Raw genomic sequence first — 19,196 nt, forward strand, 5'->3', positions numbered from 1 at the left:
TGTGAGAATTCAAGGGACTTTCTCTTTCACAGAGGCCCTTTCTTCTTTTCTCTTGCTGTCTCTGCTCCTTCTGTCTCCCCTGTCTCTTTATTCTTTAAATTAACAGCCCCATACTTGGGGATATGCACTAGTTACTGTGTGGAATTCTGCAGTCAGCAGATTTTGCCCATTTGATGGAGCAAGTAGGTTGGGGACCAGAAGATGACCCAGCACACCAAAGAGTAGCCAACTATTCACCATCCTCCACAACTGTGGACGAACTAAGTGTTTGGAAGACTCATTGAAAGAGACTGCTCACAGCCTTTCCTCTAAAGGTGAGCTGGGAAAAACCACAGTGTTACAAACAGAAGACAGGTGAATCGCCTATTATTTTCCATCAACAGTTTGTTGATACTTCTTCAGAATTTACTAGCATGGATCTAGGGGCAGATCAAAATCGTCCTCTGCTCTATCCACCATTGTCTTGCCTCTCTTGTTGCCTATCCAAGTTCAAATTAAGGTAGAGGGGGTAGAATGGCAAGGACGACTATTACTCAAATCTTAGCAGTAGTTACTCAGTTTGGGGACAATCTGAACAAATATGAAGAAGAAAATAAGAAGTTAAAACTGCAGGTTAACTGTTCAGTTAAGACTAATTACTAAAAGAAATAACCTCTACAGTGGTAGCCAATCTGTGAAGGGAACTGAAGAGAAAACAGTATGTTGTTATTGCAAGAGGCTGCAACTAGAAGAGGGATTGGAGGAAAAAAGGACACCAAAGGATGTAGAAATTGCAGAAATGGGAATCAGGAATGCCCAGAAGGTTAAGGAATAACTGGCTAAATGGTTTAAAATTGACAGACTGAGGAAATCTCAGTGGCAGGAACTGGTGAAATATGTTACAATAACTTTCCCTCTGGCTAATATATCATTGCTTTTTCTGGTAGACAGTAGTGTTACTTATTCTGAAATTTCCCCCAGAAAGTCCTCATTTTCCATCTGGTGATAGATCGACACAGGTCATTGGTAGTTTGACTCAGCTTTATGCTTCTTTCTCTTCTTCTGTGGTTCCCGTCTAAATAGATCCTGTGACTGAGGAACACATTTTCTTACTTTCTCCTGATTCTCCTGTAAGCCTATTGGGGAGAAATCTCTTGTGTGGATTAAGACTACCATATTGTATATTTCATCTGGAGTGTCTATGAATTGCCCTCGGAAAAAGCATCTGGTTTGGTTACTGTGTGCCTTTTTAAAGAACAGGGATATAGCAGGGAATAGCAGGCCTATACCACGCTGAAAAAGTACCCTGAGCAGAAACAAATCAGTGTATTACTTTGGGTCCAAGGAATAACAACACTGGTTTAGCCTGAGATGTAGAACCAATAGAAATCACGTATCCGAAGCATAAGTCCTATGTGGAACAATACCCTTTGTTAAGCGCTCAATTAGAAGGAAAAAAACAGTTGTAAAAAAAAATTAGAAAAACAAAGGATAATTATAAAAGAAAGGGCATTCACCCTTTACTATTAATATTGCCAAATTCCCAGTAAAGAAGTAAAGTAAATTTGATAAAGATGATTGACCTTTGTACAAGATCTTAAGGAAATAAATAAGATTGTTTCATTGATGCCTGTAGTTCCTAACACCAGAACTATTAATAACTTTGGTACCATCCTCTACAACGTTTTTCTCCAATCTATCTTTCTGTTTTTTTTTTTTTTCCTAGCTCCCCCCATGGACAAGTCTAAATCTTGTTTACTTTTATTTATGAAACAGTCCAATATTTACATCAAAAAAATTCCTCACAGGTTACAGTACTCTCCTAGTATTTCTCCAGTCATTTACAGGAAAACTTAGAGAAAGCTCTCCCACCAGAAAGATCCATAGGTATTCAATATATGGATGGTTTGCTGGTAGAATCAGAAACCAAAAAGCCAAGCAGAACTGATGTTTTGGCTTTGTTACAATTCCCGCTGTTCACAAGGGCACGAAGCCTCATGAGATAAACCACACTACTGCCAAACTGAGGTAAAACATTCAGGGTATCTGTGGATGCTGACAGCCCCAAAAGGATACAATATAGGAGTCAGCCCATTTTGCAAATGAAATACCTTATTAAATAAAGCCAACTTAGCCAATTTTGGGGACTAGCAGGATATTGTAGACAATGGATTCAAACCTTTGCAGAATGGGCAAATCTCTGATAGAGCAATTGTGTGATGGTGGCTCAGTATCAGCTCAGCGTTGGGGGATTCTGAATTTTGAAAAACCTTTCTAGTTGTGTTGTCATGAAAATAAAGGAGCCACAAGAATTGCACCCCCATATAAGATGTGTTTGCTGTCCATCATGCAACAGAACAAATTTGGAAAAAAACAGAAGACCCTCTACTTCAAGGGGAAATAAAGTATCTCATGGAAAATTGATAGCTGACTTGTTAAAGGCTGTACAACTGCCGGCTCAGATCAGTAATTTCTCGTAGAGCCCAAGCAGGCAGAATGAGAACTTCTGAAGGCAATGATTTTGCTGACAGAGCTTCAAAAGCCCCTGTTAAATGTGGCAGATTTCAAACTTAGAAGCCTTGCATTCAATACAACAAGCAATTTTTAACTTCCAAAAATATGCTTCACACACAAAAAAATGTACAAATGGATTAGAAAAGGAGCTAAAACAAATTTGACTGAACTATGGGAATTATCTAACAAAACATCCCTATGCCACAGTCCTTATTTCTTGGTTACTTGTGTTATCAACATAATCACCTAAGTAAAAGAAGGATTTTTAAAGGCACTAGACTCTTACTACATATACCTAAAAGATGAAGTTATTCAAAACACATTAAAGAGAAGAAAAATTTGCTAGCAGAATTCTTTACAGGCCAGTCCCAAGGTTTGTGTAGGCAGTTTTCCCCAACCAACTTCTCTATAATTTTGTTGGCATTTGGATTTCATAGAATTAATTCCTGTGGAATGTAAGAGATTTGGTGTAGTTATGGTATTATATAATGGTCTGAAAAAGTTGTTTCCCTCTTCAGATGCCAATGCTCAAGCAGTGGTAAAGTCTCTCTTAATATAAACATTTTGGAACTTTGGGAACATAATGAATCAGAGAGAGGAAGTTATCTGATTTCTACCACCATCCAGTAATGATGCAAATATTTACAGATTCCTGTAAGGTCAATCAAACTCATTTGCTAAAATCCAGCAATATACTAGATTAAAATGGCCTAGAACTTTACTGCTAGCCTTGTGAAAAATTTACTGCAAGCAAGCGTAATATTTTTCCCTTTGAACTTATATTTGGTAGGCTCATGAATTTGGGTCAGAGATCATGTCCTGAACCCAATTTAACTGAATCCTCTCATAAACATGTTCAATACTTCAAAGGGCTTCTTTCCTCCCCAGAAGTCCTGAGACCTAAAGTGATAAGGACCTTGAAGGACCCACTAGAAGTCTGCCACCTCTACTGACCAGGAGATTCTGTCTACCTAAAATTGTTGTAGACGAAAGACAGGCTGTTCCTGTGCTGGAGGGACTCTTTCCAGTGCTGCTGGTCACCCATACAACTATCAAAGTGAAAGAAAAACCCAGGGAGACCCAGGCTTGCCAAGTGAAGCCAGCAGCACATAAAGGGCTAGGCAGTGGTTCTCACAAAGGACTTGAAAATTAAATTTGCTAGAGCAACTGATGATGGCACTGAACTCAACTTTAAAAAAGGTATTCTAGCTAACGTATGATTTTCATGGACTGCCTTACTGTCTTATGCACAGCAGTGTTATTTCAATTTCTTTTAAAATCACATTTTTTATGGAAAAAACATGTTATTTGTTACACTATATTTTTCTTTCTGTACTCCCAGTAATATGTCCCACAATCACTATTCCCAGACATCTCAAAATTGTATTCCCAGTGGCCAAGACAGTGTAATGTTCCCCTGAGCTTAACTAAACTTTAGAGAGTCTTCTTCCTGACTACAGGCTCCTATTCTACCTTTTTTTTAAAGAGCCTTTACTTTAGAAAACTTGGAACTGTACATCTTTTCTCTGCACTTCAAGAAGAAAATTTCTATAACCCAAGAATGTATTTCTCACGGAGCTGGGAGTCATCCCTCTGAAATACAATCATGAAAAGAGTTAGTACTCCGAACTCTGTCTGTCTGTGTGGATATGTAGGAGCTCAACTTTGATCAGCATCTATTAGCAAACACAGGTGACCTCTTAACATCAACCAATCTGCCACCTACTGTTCTCTAGTACTTTCCCTCTAGTTTACCCCAGCATGTAAAACCACCCACCTTTTATTTCAATAGAGTTAATTCCTCTTCCTTATTGTAATGGTACTGACTCAATAGTCTTTGTCCCTATTGCAGTAGGAGTCAATAGTCTTGAATAAAGTCTTCCCTAACTGTTTAACTGGTCTGGCATAATTTTTCTCTTATACCAGTAGACACATAATCTGTACTTCTCAGTCCAGCAATCCCAGTATTGGCAGAGCAAAAAGTGAGATTATCTTCTTACTAATTTTTAATAACACCAAAGAAAAGTAACTAATACCCATCCAGATACTCACTTTCTAATTTTGGCATTAAAAAAAAAAAAAAACAGTTTTGTTAACTTGTTTGACTGGAAGGATGCTGCAGAATAAAAAGTATTTAATTAGAAGACAAACAGAAACCCGGTGTTTACAGATTAAGCTGCAGAAGACAGGTTTAATGCCACTTGATTAACTCTGAAATAACAAGTTCTCTCCAATCCAAGTTTAGATAAACAAAAGTGAATGTCTATTATCCACGGAGGTTTAACTGACTGTTATAATAATATAAGTACTGATTTTGACCCATGCAAAACATGGCCCATAGACTGGGTTTGTCCCCAAGACTTAAAATAATTAGAGTCATGTATTATTAACCACTGGAAGTTCAATATGTACCCTTCAACAGGTGCTTCATAATAATACTAGGTAATGGTTCTGGGTATTTTTGTGTTTCCATCTGGGAAAAATTATTTGGAAAAATGGAAGAATTACTGAAGAGCCTATATTATCTTGTAAATGTAATGTCACTTGATCAGAATTTAGAGGAGAAATTTACTGGGACTCTCAAGAAATAAACTCTTACTGAAAAAATTATATTCAGGCTCCAGGGTGAAGCTACTCCTTATGCTTAGATTGGTAAGATTTCATAAGAAGCTATAAAATAATAAAATAAACAGTGAATCATTTGAAAGTGTAAGCAATATAGACAACATAGCAATCTGTAAAACTAATATATGTGAAAGAGAATATTTGACCATTGCTAATCAAGAACTTGCTTTATCCATTCACCACTGGTACAATACATTTAAAGGTTATTCCTCCAAGGCTAATATTGTACAGAAATTTTAAATTCATCCTATTGTATTCCTGATAATTGCTTCGCTTTGTATTTTACTGTGAATTTGCTGTATATATAGATGACTGCGAACTGCCCAGAGGAAAGTAGAAACAGCAATAGAGATAATTATAAAATTGTAGCTTTATTATAAAGTAGTCACAAAAAGAAAAATTGTTAAGTGCAAATACAAATAAAAAAAAAAGTTTCAAATTGTCCTTGGTTCCAAAAGGGAAAGAAAACTTTCCTACTTTTCCATTTCTTTTTATCATTTCCTTTAGAAAACTTAAAATTATAAATGCTTGCTTTCTCTGTGTTTTTCAGGCATATTTAAATGTTTTAAAAGCTAAACAAACCTCAGTTTTGCACACCGAGAATGTCTTTCATGAAGGCCTTGGAGCCATCTCTTTGAAATGTGAACATGAAGAAAGATGGCACCCCTTCATTCACCCTGATTCTGTGCGTGAGAGTTAAAGCCTAGGTGCTTTCTTTGCTCCAGGATGTAACTTCCAATTTATCATAAGGATAAGAGTTTATTTTGTTTTACTTTTTTTCTTTTTAAGATTTTATTTATTTACTAGAGAGAGAGAGAGAGATCACAAGCAGGGGTGGGGGGTAAAAGAAGAAGCAGACTCCCCACAGAGCAGGGAGCCAGATGTGGGTCTCAATCCCAGGACCCCGGGATCATGACCTGAAATGAAGACAGATGCTTAATCTACTGAGCCATCCAGCAGCCCATATTTTCTTTTACTTTTGATAAGGATAATTAACATGTATGTAATAGACTGTATCTGCTTACAGTGGATGAGATAGACTGTATCTGCTTACAAATGGATGAGATTATTTTTCTCTTCTTGTAATTTCTTTAGCAGATTGCCTACAATGTGTGTCAGTCTGGTTTAATCCTTACTAAATAGTAAAACTGATTAATTCTTTTCTACATATAATGAAAAGGATTTACTTTGTTGGTAGGTGATTTTATTTTTAATCATATTTTCTTAACACTGGTATCTCACTTGACCATGCTCTTTGCATGGAGCCTATGGCTAATTCCCTCTGACAGCCTCTCAAGCACTTTAGTTTAGACTCAAACTATAGGATTCACCTACTTCGGACAGCTTTCTACTCAACTCCCATCCCTGACGATAACAGGTGCTTTTTTGCCATGGAGGAGGGAGTCTTACATCATTCTCAAATGAGTGTTCAAATGGTTTTAGCATGGTTTTGTTTTCGTTTTTGTTTTTTTAAGAGAGAGACAGAGCATGAGGGGGAACGGGCAGAGGGAGAGGGAGAGAGGAAATCTTAAGCAGGATCCATGTCCAGCACAGAGCCCAATGCAGGGCTTGATCTCACGACCCTGAGATTATGACCTGAGGTGAAATCAAGATTTGGATGCTTAAATGACTGAACCATCCAGGCACCCCAGTGTTAGTGTGTTTTTAATATGTATTTTTGAACCTATTATCTATAAACTTAAAAAAAAAAAAAAAACACTTCTTTAATACATGTTTGTTAACAGGCTGAATATCCCCAGAGTTCATACAGCTTTCTAATCTTCCTAGTTTGCCCCTTTGTGCTAAAATAAAAGAGTAAAAGCCCTAAAGAAGTGCACTCAGAAATTTTTCTGAGGCACTCAAATGCAATATGAAATAAAGGATGGGAACTATAAAATTTCTATTACCTGATTATTATAAAATTTCTAATACCTGATTTTCTTTATAATCACTCTAGGCATATGGGTACATCCATTAGATATAACAGCCATATTTCTACATTCCAATATATTTTTTGTATCACACAAATATGTAACATTTGCTTTTTATGAAAATATATTTAATATTAATTCTTCTCATATAGTACCATCAAGAGTGATTTACATGTTCATTTTGGATACATGAAACTCACTAAAAATGATGATGGCTACAAAATATTAGATTTAAAAGAATAAACAAAAACAAAAAAAACCCTGAAATATCACCAGTTGGGTGACATCAGAAAGTAGTGTTGCCTCACATCCATTAGGATGATTATTATCAAAAAGACAAAAAAGTAACACATGTTGGTGAGGAGGTGGAGAAAAATAAACCCTGTATACCACTGGTGGGAAGGTAAACTGGTATAGTCACAATGAAATAGTATGAAGGTTTTTCAAGAAATTAAAAACAGAACAACAATAATCTCCAGCAATCCCACTTCCAGGTATGTATTCAAAGGAAATGAAATCAGTATCTCCAAGAGATATCTGTACTCCCATGTTCACTGCAGCATTATCCACAACAGCCAAGATGTAGAAACAACCTAACTGTCCACTAGCTGATGAATGAATCAAGAAAATGTTATCATTCAGCCTTAAAAAAGAAGGAAATCCTGTCATTTGCAACAACATGAATGAAACTGGAGGGCATTATGCTAAGTGAAAAAAAAAGCCAGGCAGAGAAAAGACAAATACTATATGGTATCACTTATACGCGAAAGCTTTTTTTAAAAAAGCCAACTCATAAAAACATAGTAGAAAAATGGTTTCCAGGTGTTGGGGAGTGGGGGAAATAGACAGAGGTTGGTAAAAGGGTATGAATTTTCAGTTAAAAGATAAGTTCTGAGATCTAATGTGCAACATGGTGACTATGGTTGATAACGCTCTATTGCTGCCTCATATAATCGAAAATTTGCTAAGAGAACTGAGCTTAAATGTTATCATCAAAAAAAAAAAAAAAGGGAAAAGATAAATATGTGAAGTGAAATAATGAACTAATTCAATGAGGAAAACCCTTTCACAATATATACATGTATCAAATCATCATGGTATATACCTTAAATACTTAACACTTTTATTTGACAGCTATCTCTCAATAAATCTAATAAAATAAAAAGAAAAAAAGTGGATCAATATATCGGAATAATAATAATAACACATTGCTTTAAAAATAATAACACACAGAGTACTAGGAATGACAGGACTACATAAATGTTAGCTCATTTAGGTAACTGAGTAGTCAGGAATGTGGGTATTTATTCCATTTATGGATTTAGGCTTCAGAAGTTCTTATTGGTTAATTTGAAAGCATAACATGTATGAGAGCATCTGTCATAGTTCTTATTTCATACACAAATAGATTTCTGTAACAACATTTGTTTTTAGGAAAGAGAATTTGAAAATCAGGACCTTAGAACATATATCTTTGTATTCAGCTATGTGTACCATACTTCAATTATATTTTTAGCACTCTAGCAAGGTGCAGTTCTTATCATATTTACTATTAGTGGGAGGAAATCTAGTTGATTTCAATACCCTTTCTATTTTGTTCCAATTTCTTTTTTACAACCACTTTTGAAATGCCTACCGTAGTACAAATATTCCTGATTAAAAGGAAAGAAACACTAACCAAAAAGCTTTTTTATTTTAGACAATTCAATCCATGCAAAAACAAATAGACAAGCTAAAGTAAACAACAGCAAACTGACTTTTTCTTTAGTAAAATCATCAGTGTTTTCATAATAGAAAGATGTAGCTATAATCACAATGAAGAAATGATGAAGAACCATAAAAGTAAGCTATCTCCATATTTAATGATTTGTTGCTAGAAATCAACATGTCACAGAGACTATTTTCATATTGTAGCCTAAATAATTCTAAAATTCCAAGGGCATATATTTACTATTGCCCAACAGCAAGTCATTTTCATGAGTACACATTAAATCTTGTCCACAGGACTAAATAATTTGCAGTTGTCAAGTTTGATTGTTTTTCCTGGATGTGATAACAGTGAGTGTTGTTGAAATCCCCAGTGCTAGAGAATGAATGTGCTCCACTCCTCCCACTCCCTATGTTGAAACCTAATCCCCAATGTGAGGGTATTTAGAGGTGGAGACTTTGACCAGAAATTGCGTCATGAGAGCTGAGCCCTCATCAGAGAAATTCTGCCCTTATAAAAGAGGTCCCAGAAAGATCCCTGCCTCCTTCTGTCTTGTGCAGACACTGTAAAAAGATGGCCATCTATGAATCAGAAAGTGAATGCTCACCAGACACAGATTCTCCTGGCACTGTAATCTTGGACTTCCAACTTCCAGAACTGTGAGAAATAAATTTCTGTTGTTGGTAAACCACCATGTCTATGGTATTTACATGACAGCAGCCCGAGTGAACTAAGGCATCCAGAGAGTCTTCACAGCTCTCCATAGATCACAGTATATCCTTGCCAATGTTTGCAAAGATACCTTCTCTGCTTACATGTCTCAGTGAGTGTCTTGGTGCAGAGTAACTTCGCCTCTCCTACTGTAATTCGTGCAATACCTAGCAGTGTTAACACAGGCTCTGTGTTAGGTGTTTTGGGAAACCCAAAATGAGTAAAGATAGTAGTCACTCTTTTCAAGGAACTTAAAATGATGGTGAGCATGTGTGAGTGAGTGAGTATGTGTATGTAGGGGAGGATGGCAAGGACAGTGCAAGCAGAGTAAAGAGCAGTAAGAACAGATTTTGTCCTTGTTTTTAATAACTCTAAGATAAGGGATGGAGAATTTTTCTCACCGGTCAATTTTCTACGCACTTTTTATTTATACTGTGGTCAGCAATCTCTTAAAAATATTACCTTGTTACTATATTTAGTATATTCCCTTCTTTCATCAGCCCATGGTGTTTACTGGTATTTAGATTTTTTTCATTATTAAGAGAGGGAAGTACAAAAGCAAATTTGGGAAGATAGAATTCTCTGAATGTAGAAGAGTTTGCTCAAGGCAAATATCATGTGCAGTGGTCTGATACCAAGAAAAGTGGAGCCTAGATTTTAACAGAGTGAATAACTGTTAAAAAAAAAAAAAAAAAAACTTGGGCAAAGTGCTTGTCAAACATATGGACCAATGAACTGAAAGCAATAACAATAATCTATCTGCAAGCATAACAAAACAAAGCTATCTTTTCTAGAAAGCTAATACAAATATCATTAATTAAAATATTCTTAAAATAAAATATTTATTTAAAAAGTATATTAACAAAAAAGTGTGTGTGTTGTATTTAAAATTTTTAAAAAAAGAAAAAAGAAAAAAAGAGTTCCCGGGGAAGAGTATAGCTAGTCTATTCCAACATGTATCTGGGAAGGAAATTTTACATTGTACATTGATTTTTTAGGAGAAATTAGAATTTCAAAGTAAGAGAATTAACCATGTTTAGATATCCAAAACAACGTTTTTCCCCTTAAGATAATTGTTCAAATACACTGTCATCCAATCAATATCGGTGCATATTCATAACATTTCCAGAGGTACCTTAGGAGTAAAAGACTTTTTTCATCTTTTATTTTGAAAGTTTTCATTTAATTAATCTTACAGTGTCTCCATGAATTCAATAAGGAAACAGCAAAGCATATGAGAGAAAAGGCAAGAAAAAGGGAATCACATGCTTGATCAAATGCCTAACCATCTTCCTTTGATGCTACAAGAAGGGTGGACAAATAATCAACATCATCTCCTTTTTTATGCAGATGAAATGAGGGTTGGAGGTGAACTCAATGCCAGTAACTCCCTTATCATCACTGGTAGTTCTCAAATTTATTACATCCATTTTCACTATCAGGTGAATTCAGACTAAGTTTAGGGAAAAAGCACATAGAAAACAATCTGGAGAAAGTTAATGTTATTTCAACCCCTTTAAAAGATAATAGCATGATTGTTCAAATCCATTATCTGAATTTTTATCAGCTGGCTAAGTTTATATTCTGATCTCTTTTGACACCTATCACTATAACACCATGAAGTTTCCAGGAATAAAAAATGCTATTTCACAAAAGGGGGAAAAAAATGCCCTCCAAGTAATTCCATTGGAGAGAAAAATGAATGAGAAAGAGAGAAAAGTCTATAAATGGACAATAGACTATGGGACAGCAAATGGCAGAACCAACACATCTATGAATTGTGTATTTAGGTTTGCAACTTAAATTGGCATTGTTTTAGGAATTTTCATCTGATAAAACTATATGGAGAACTCAGTATTGCATATGATGTCCAATTACAATGCATTCTCTATTACTTAATAATTTTATTGCTGATAACTTCATTATGAGTATCTCCTTGGAGCCAAAGTCTAAAGATGAAGAGACATAGCATACTTAAATTATTTTTAAGTTATTGTATTGCAAAAACTAAATGCTTTGGTACTTCAGAGAGTAATTACAAGAATTGTTTTTAAAAACCTTTCGTAATTAGTTTCTTGTTTTGGAGGATTATTTTAACTATTGAACATGTTGTGACTTAATGGACTATATATATATATATATATATATATATTTTTTTTATGGAATAAGAATTCATTTAAAATAAATCCCTTTCAACTGGGGTTTTGAAATAAATTCTTGACAATTTATCATGCCACATACGTAATACTGTTTTAAACCTGAGCAAGATGACCACTTTCCTAATCTCTTCCCCATAGAGGGTCTTCCTCTGACCTTTCCTTAACTCTCCCCCAGGGATGTGACCTGTCTGCCTGGTGCCTGCGTCCCTCCCCCACTTCTTCCACATGCTAGACTAGTTTCCAGCCCATAGTGCCATTAGTACAGAAATTGGGAGTAAGTCTTTCAAACTTCTAGAGTAATTTGAAAGAGCAATTTTGTATGGTGAATTTCATAATAGAAAAATAGTGGGATTGTATTTATATATGTTTTATTTCATTTTTCTAGGAATTTATTTTTCCTTCACTTTACAAAATTATCAGTTCAAGATGGACTGGAAATAAAAACAATCTATTTTGCAGTTTGTTTGAAAAGTACTGTCCTACAACTCACTAGCACCTGGTACCCTGGATTTCCCTGCTACCTGGACCCGCATGGCCCCCTTTCCAGTTGCATATTTCCAGGGCCAGAACATAGGACCTGTATGTGCACCCCTTGGGCAGTGGGCAGTGCTTGCAGGGAGGTGTGGGCACTTTGAATGTTTAGACTGGGAAGTCCACACGCCTGGTGAAGGATGGAGCTGAGGTTGGTGAGAGTGGGTGGCAGCCATAGGCTGGGGCTTGGAAGACGTTTGTCCTGTGACCTCATGGCCCCACAAGGAAATCACACAATTCCTAGAATTCTAAATGCAAACTGGTCTTTTCAGGTCACCATGAAAGTGTATTTATCAAGGTAGGAGGATGGAACATACTATATTTAATGACATGTAGCTTCCATTTATCACTTCTAATATTTAGATATTTGATACGTGAGTTTGCATTGATTTGCATTCTTACTCTGGGCCCTTCAAATGCCCAACTGGGTGGTCCTAGAGTTGGGAAAGTTAACCTCCTTGAGAAAGATGCTTCAGAGTCACTCAAATTTATATCAGCTTCTCTGGTGGATACAAATCCTGTAAGTTCTATTATTACAGAATCTTAGAGTTCAAAGACACTTCTGATCTAATTCTGCACTGTAAAATCTCTGTTAGCTAGTCAGCCCACTTTTATTTGATCACCTCCAGGAGTAGGTGCTTCCTATGTTCTGTTACAGTCATCCTTACTCAGGGTAAAGAGTTACATTTTCACAGAAGTGTAATTTTTTTTTCTGAGGGAGAAATGTAAGTTTGAGAAACACTTTCTGGTTACAGACAGAGGAATATAGGAGAAAAATGGGAATCACATAAATTTTTCAAAATTAATAGAACTTCTCAGAGTGAGGGAAATAAAACAACAAAGTAGAACTACTACACAAAAAAAGGGGACAGTATATCAAGGGAATGTGAGGAGAGGAAAAAATATAACTTCTTTTTCCTACCAGCAACAGAAGGAAACTCATGTTAGTCTGTGACATATAGCTATTTCCTTTTGACTCCTCACTTGGGTTATAAAGGCACTTCCCATCCATACAGTTGTTCTCTAGAGGGTCTTCTGTTGTCCAGCTAATCTGGGGATTATTTTCTTCAAAAAACCAATTGCAAGCCTATTTTTTTCACTTAATTATCCAATGCTTCTCACCTTATCCGCTATTTGATTTCATTCATTCAATACAGGATTTTCAAAATTCATTTAAATATCTCCCCATTCCTGTCTTCCAATATAAAAGAAAATAAGGGCATCATATGCACTTGACAATTAAAATTTTGAAACGGGCAGCAAAACAACTAATAACTTTTTTTTTTAAGTCCACTGAGGTCAAATGAGGATGTTGGTATGCAGAAAATGGAGGAATGTGATGTGAGACAGTGATGGCATGTGTGAAGGTGGGAAGGGCATGCAGATGTTTCAGCTATAATGGGGGGTGGGGGTGGGAAACAAAGGCATAACCCCACCACCACCACCACCTAGAATAGGGTTCTGTTTTTAGACAGAGGTTCTCTTGAATAAGGAAGAATTATTATTATTATTATTTTCAGATATATGGCTGTATTTTAAAAAAAGATTTTAGTTTTTTTTTTTTCCTCTCAGTATCTAAAAATTGTAAAGTTACTGGCCTATCTTTTCTTGAGTTTTATAAAAAATTAGATATATATCATTACAATAAGGTCTGGATCTACATACACACATGCTACTCTCACAGTCCTAGGGTTTTTTAAACATAATGTATTTTTTTCTCTTTCTCTCCTAGTCCTCCCACATTCTCACTAGGGGACCAATTTAGATCTATTGATTGAACAGTCTAAAAGGTAATGCTCATGAATGAAGCTTTAATTTTTATTCCTACTGGAGATGAAATACTCAGTGTGAACTTTGATTTGATGGTTTAGGGAAATCCACTGTGTTCATAAAGTCTGAATTGAAAATCAATAGTTATGAAAGGAATTCTAAGAGAAAGTGTACCCTAAGTTTTTGAGGTTCACAGCAGAGAACACAATACAGACTCCCCAAAATATTTTTTCATGTCACCAGCAGAGGTAGATTATCGGAATGAACATCCCAAGGACTGGGGAATAAATAAGCTCCTAACATTTCCTCTTTGTTTTAGCCCACATTAAAAACTCCAGTTGATCTATTCCATCTATTTCAACTCTAAACTTCAGATCTCGATGACTACATATGATTTTACGGCCAATAAGTGAACAGCACTCACCAGTCTTCAATACCAGTATTAGAGTCCCCCGGGATCCATTTTATACTCATTTTTGCATTCCATTTTTAAACTCTAAGTGCAAGGGTATTCTCCAAAATAAACCGTAATCAACCACTCTGCAATTTTACTGTGAGCTTCCAATTCTGACAGGCTTCTGTCTGGCAATGGATACTAAAAAATTCTGTTTCGATCTAGTACCTTAAACCTCACTGAAGAAGAACTAATGAATACTATATGTAGGTTGATTATAATAACCAAGTTACTACGCTTCTTTTGTTGGTAGTAGTGGAAGGGATCAACTAAAAAAAAGAAAAAAAGGGTGAAATTTAATAAAGACCTGATAGGCAAAGTCAAGAATGAGATGGTGAGGGGCGCCTGGGTGGCTCAGTCATTAAGGGTCTGCCTTCCGCTCAGGGCATGATCCCGGAGCTCTGGGATCGAGCCCTGCATCAGGCTCCTCCGTGGGAAGCCTGTTTCTTCCTCTCCCACTCCCCCTGCTTGTGTTCCCTCTCTCACTAGCTGTCTCTCTCTCTGTCAAGTAAATAAATAAAATCTTTAAAAAAAAAAAAAAAAGAACGAGATGGTGAGCACTTACACTTGAAGCACTGTCCTGGGATCTCCAACTTCACCTCCATCACCAATCGTTAAGGTATCATAGCCAATCTCTAGATCAAATTCTTCAAAATTTATCTGTATAACCTAGCAATAAACAGAAACAAACATCTCAAATATATTGCAACATGTAATAAAAAGAAATAATTTGGGCAGAGAAACATTTAAAATGCATATCAGACTTACTGTATTTATCTATAGAAATACCATGGCAGCATATCATGTCAGACTATTCCTAAAATTCAATCACTATAATTTTCATATGATTTTTATTTGCGATAATGTATCTTCTGTAATAATTTTTCAACGAAATGGCATGGCTTCTGTTTATAGAACACTCTTATTTGAAGCATGATTAATGCAAATCTACTTTGAGAAGGCTTTATAAAAAGTATATGTAGGTGGAGAGTGGTTTTCCATACATTTGCATATATTTTTATAAAGTTACATGGAAAAACAGAGTGTGCTATTTCCATTAAATAGTAAAGCTTAAAAAACGTTGGAGCTAAATTTGAATCTAGATCACCAGATTTAAAATCAGATTTATTTTTGTGTATCCTTTGGTAACAGAATCCCTCAAATGTATTATAACATGCTAGCAAAACTAGGAGGAAATTATACCACAATAAGTAATTTAGTATTATTTCTTACTAAAACATACGCACACATTCATACATTGTTTATACATCTATGCAAAAATTCATATTTAATAAAACTGCAATTCTTAAATTAGGAACCTAATATAATTAAATAATAATGTAATTAAAGAATCAGTACAGGAAGAAATTACATAAATACTGTCATATATAATCATGCCTTGAGCAAAAAATAGTTAATAATGAAATAATATTCATCACCAGATTTACAAAAATGAATGCCCGAGGTCACCAATTTTAGTAAAGAGTAAATTAAAAAGGCATCTCTCTAATAATTTTCATAACTATTTGTTACCTTGGTAATATAAAAAGAAATTATAAAAAATGGGAAATTTTATATTCTAGCTTTTTTAGGCTTTATAACAATTTTTTTATTATGCCTATCTCTTAATTTTTTTAATGGTTTTATATTAACATTGACTAAAGCAATTATTTTAGTCAAGTTTAAATGTAGGATATATAAAAACATTGAACTGTACATTGTACATGGCTGCAGTTAAAAAAAACTGTTTCCCTGTTCTACACAGTTTCATATAAATACTCTCAATTGATAATTGTCTGTCAATAGAGACTTAGGTTGTTTTTCCTTTTTTCTATTATAAACAACACGGTTATGAACACTATTAAACAGTTTCTGGTTCAAATGTATATCTCTAGGTTATGTGCTTAGAACTGTAATTTCTGGAAAATAAGCAAAAATTCAATTTCAAGATATTGTGCCATAAGGTTTTCCAAAATTATTTTAATAATTTAAATGCTCACAACTTGTGTACATTAGATTTCATTATTTCTACCAGAGAGTATGAAAAGTGATCTTTTGTATTTTCTTGACAATTAAGCTGTATATATTTTTATATGTATGTCATTTATGTCTCCTTTTCTTATTTGTATTTTGACTATTTTTCATTGACTGCTTGTTTATTTATTTTGGCGGGGGGGGGAGCAGAGAAAGAGAGAGAGAGAGAATCTCACACACGTCCCATGCCCAGTGTGGAGCCCAACGTGGGGTCTGATCTCACAACCCTGAGATCATGATCTGAGCCAAAATCAAGAGTCGAATGCTTCACTAACTGAGCCACCCAGGCGCCCCTGGACTGCTTGTTACTGATTGCATAATTCTTTGTATCGGTGATTCCCAACATGTCTCCTTTATAGCACACATAGGAAAGAGTAATATTTAAGACACACTGAGGTAAGCAGATGAGGCTGCTTGTAATGGAAGTTTTTCACCCAGGCCCTGTTCTGCCTCACAGAGAGCTAAGATCACTCTCTTTGTTCTACCTGTAATTCATTCATAATACACCATTCATAATATACCATTGAGTCTGACTCACTAGTTGAGATCAGCTTTATATTTTCTGGATACTAATCTATTACATGTTATGTGTGTTGCAATATCTTCTTCAAGTTTATAGCTTGCTTTTTTTTACTTTCTTTTTTAAATCTTTTGAGAAGAAATTACTAATTTTGCTAAAGTAGAACATTTTTTATAATTATCTTTTTTATTATGTTCAGTTAGCCACTGTATAGTACATCACTAGTTTTTGATGTAGTGTTCAATGTAGAACTTTTAATCTATTATTTTATAAGTAACACTTTTGCATTGCCTATGACCCAAGGTCATAAAGATATTTTCTTCAAATCTTTATTTTTGGGGAATTCACTTTTATAAAATGTATGAAGTAGATACATATGCAATAATAGAAAACTAGTAAAAAAAATTTTTTAAATTCCTTTTTTTAAAACTCCAATATAAATAAGCAGTTGTCTCAATATTAATTGAATAAACAGACCTCCTTTCCCCAGGGATTCCCCCATGGCAGACTGACATATATCAAGAGTCTATATATGAGGATGTTGGTTTGGGAGCTCTAGATTGTGTTATTTTGGTCACAAAATTGGTCACTTTGTGTGTCCCTGAACCAACAAAAATTGGCTTAACTGCTATAAGACTTTATCTTAGATACTCTTTTTCTATACACATTTTGAAAAACATATTTTGTTATTTTTTTAAAAAGATTTATTTATTTACTTTAGAGAGAGAGAGAGAGAGAGCACCTGAGCAGGGGGAGGGGCACAGGGAGAGAATCCCAAGCAGATCCCTGGTAAGTGTGGAGCCTGATGGGAGGCTTGATCTCACCACGTTGAGATCATGATCTGAACTGAAATGAAGAGTTGGCAGCTCTATCAATGGAGCTACCCAGGCGCCCCATTTTTTTTTTGTTATTTCAAATGGTAAATATCTTTATATTGTCACCTTTTCATTATTTGTACATAGACATGAAATTTATTTTTGGTTACTGAGCTCACATTTAGGTCACTTCATAAGACTTCCCCTATTATTATTCCTTATTATTATTTGTAAATTATTTTTAATTTAGTATATAACAAGGATAGCTTCTGTAAACAACAATTTAGACTATTGTCTATCCTATTTATTTATTTACTTATTTTAGACAGATGGAGAGAGTACAGAGTGGGGGGCAGAGGGAGAGTCTTTTTTTTTTTTTGGTAAAGATTTTATTTATTTATTTGACAGAGAGAGAGACAGCCAGTGAGAGAGGGAACACAAGCAGGGGGAGTGGGAGAGGAAGAAGCAGGCTCCCAGTGGAAGAGCCTGATGTGGGGCTCGATCCCAGAACGAGCCCCAGAACACCGGGATCATGCCCTGAGCTGAAGGCAGAGGCTTAACGACTGCGCCACCCAGGCACCCCAGAGGGAGGGGGAGTCTTAAGCCCACTTCCGTGGAGCTCAATGCATGGCTCAATCAGGACTTGAGCTGAAACCAAGAGTAGGAGGGTTAACCAACTGCACCACCCAGGTGCTCCTCTTGTTCATTTTTCATTTCTTTTATCCTTTTTTAAAGATTTAAATTCAATTAGCCAACATATAGAACATCATCAGTTTCAGATGTAGAGTTCAATAATTCATCAGTTGCATATTACACCCCGTGCTCATCACATCACATGCCCACCTTAATGCCCATCACCCTGTTACCCCATTCCCCCACCTACCTTCCCTTTAGCAACCCTCAGTTTCTTTCCCATAGTGAACAGTCTCTCATGGTTTGTCTCCCTCTGATTTCTTCCCATTCCATTTTCCTCTCCCTTCCCTTATGATCCTCTGCACTGTTTCTTATATTCCTCATATGAGTGAAACCATATGATAATTGTTTTTCCCTGACTGACTTTATTTCTTTTATGTTAACTGCCCTGGATCTCTGGTACAAGGTTTAACAGAAGGGTGTATTTGGCCTCATTAAGTTGTAGTTCATTTAAAAGGGAATATTTCTAATATTTCACCATTAAGAATATTATTGAGGTAATTATACTTTATGAAGACTAGGAAGTCATCTTCTCTAGTTTTCCTTGCTGATTTAATATCAAAATTTTTAATCAAATAAACTGACACATGTATACTTTCATTTCCATCATAGAAAAGCTTCTGTAAGTTTGAGAATAATTTATGTTTTTGAAAGTTGGAAAGAACTATCCTGTAAAGGGCAGCTGGATGGCTCAGTTGGTTAAGCACCTGCCTTCAGCTCAGGTCATGCTCTCGGATCAGGCTCCCTGCTCA

General features: G+C 35.5%; 1 protein-coding gene across 3 annotated transcripts in view; it reads right to left on the reverse strand.

Annotated features, from left to right (window-relative positions):
• Positions 1-19,196, reverse strand: part of CSMD3 (CUB and Sushi multiple domains 3) — a 1,145,609-nt gene that overhangs the window by 530,709 nt on the left and 595,704 nt on the right. For all 3 annotated transcript variants that reach the window (XM_040625739.1, XM_040625738.1, XM_008689272.2), the window contains one exon: positions 14,948-15,051. In XM_040625739.1, coding sequence (XP_040481673.1) covers positions 14,948-15,051 — 104 coding nt within the window. The remainder of the gene's footprint in view (positions 1-14,947; positions 15,052-19,196) is intronic.

The sequence above is a fragment of the Ursus maritimus genome, unplaced genomic scaffold (assembly GCF_017311325.1).
Source record: "Ursus maritimus isolate PB19 unplaced genomic scaffold, ASM1731132v1 scaffold_9, whole genome shotgun sequence".
In the NCBI taxonomy this organism is placed as follows: domain Eukaryota; kingdom Metazoa; phylum Chordata; class Mammalia; order Carnivora; family Ursidae; genus Ursus; species Ursus maritimus.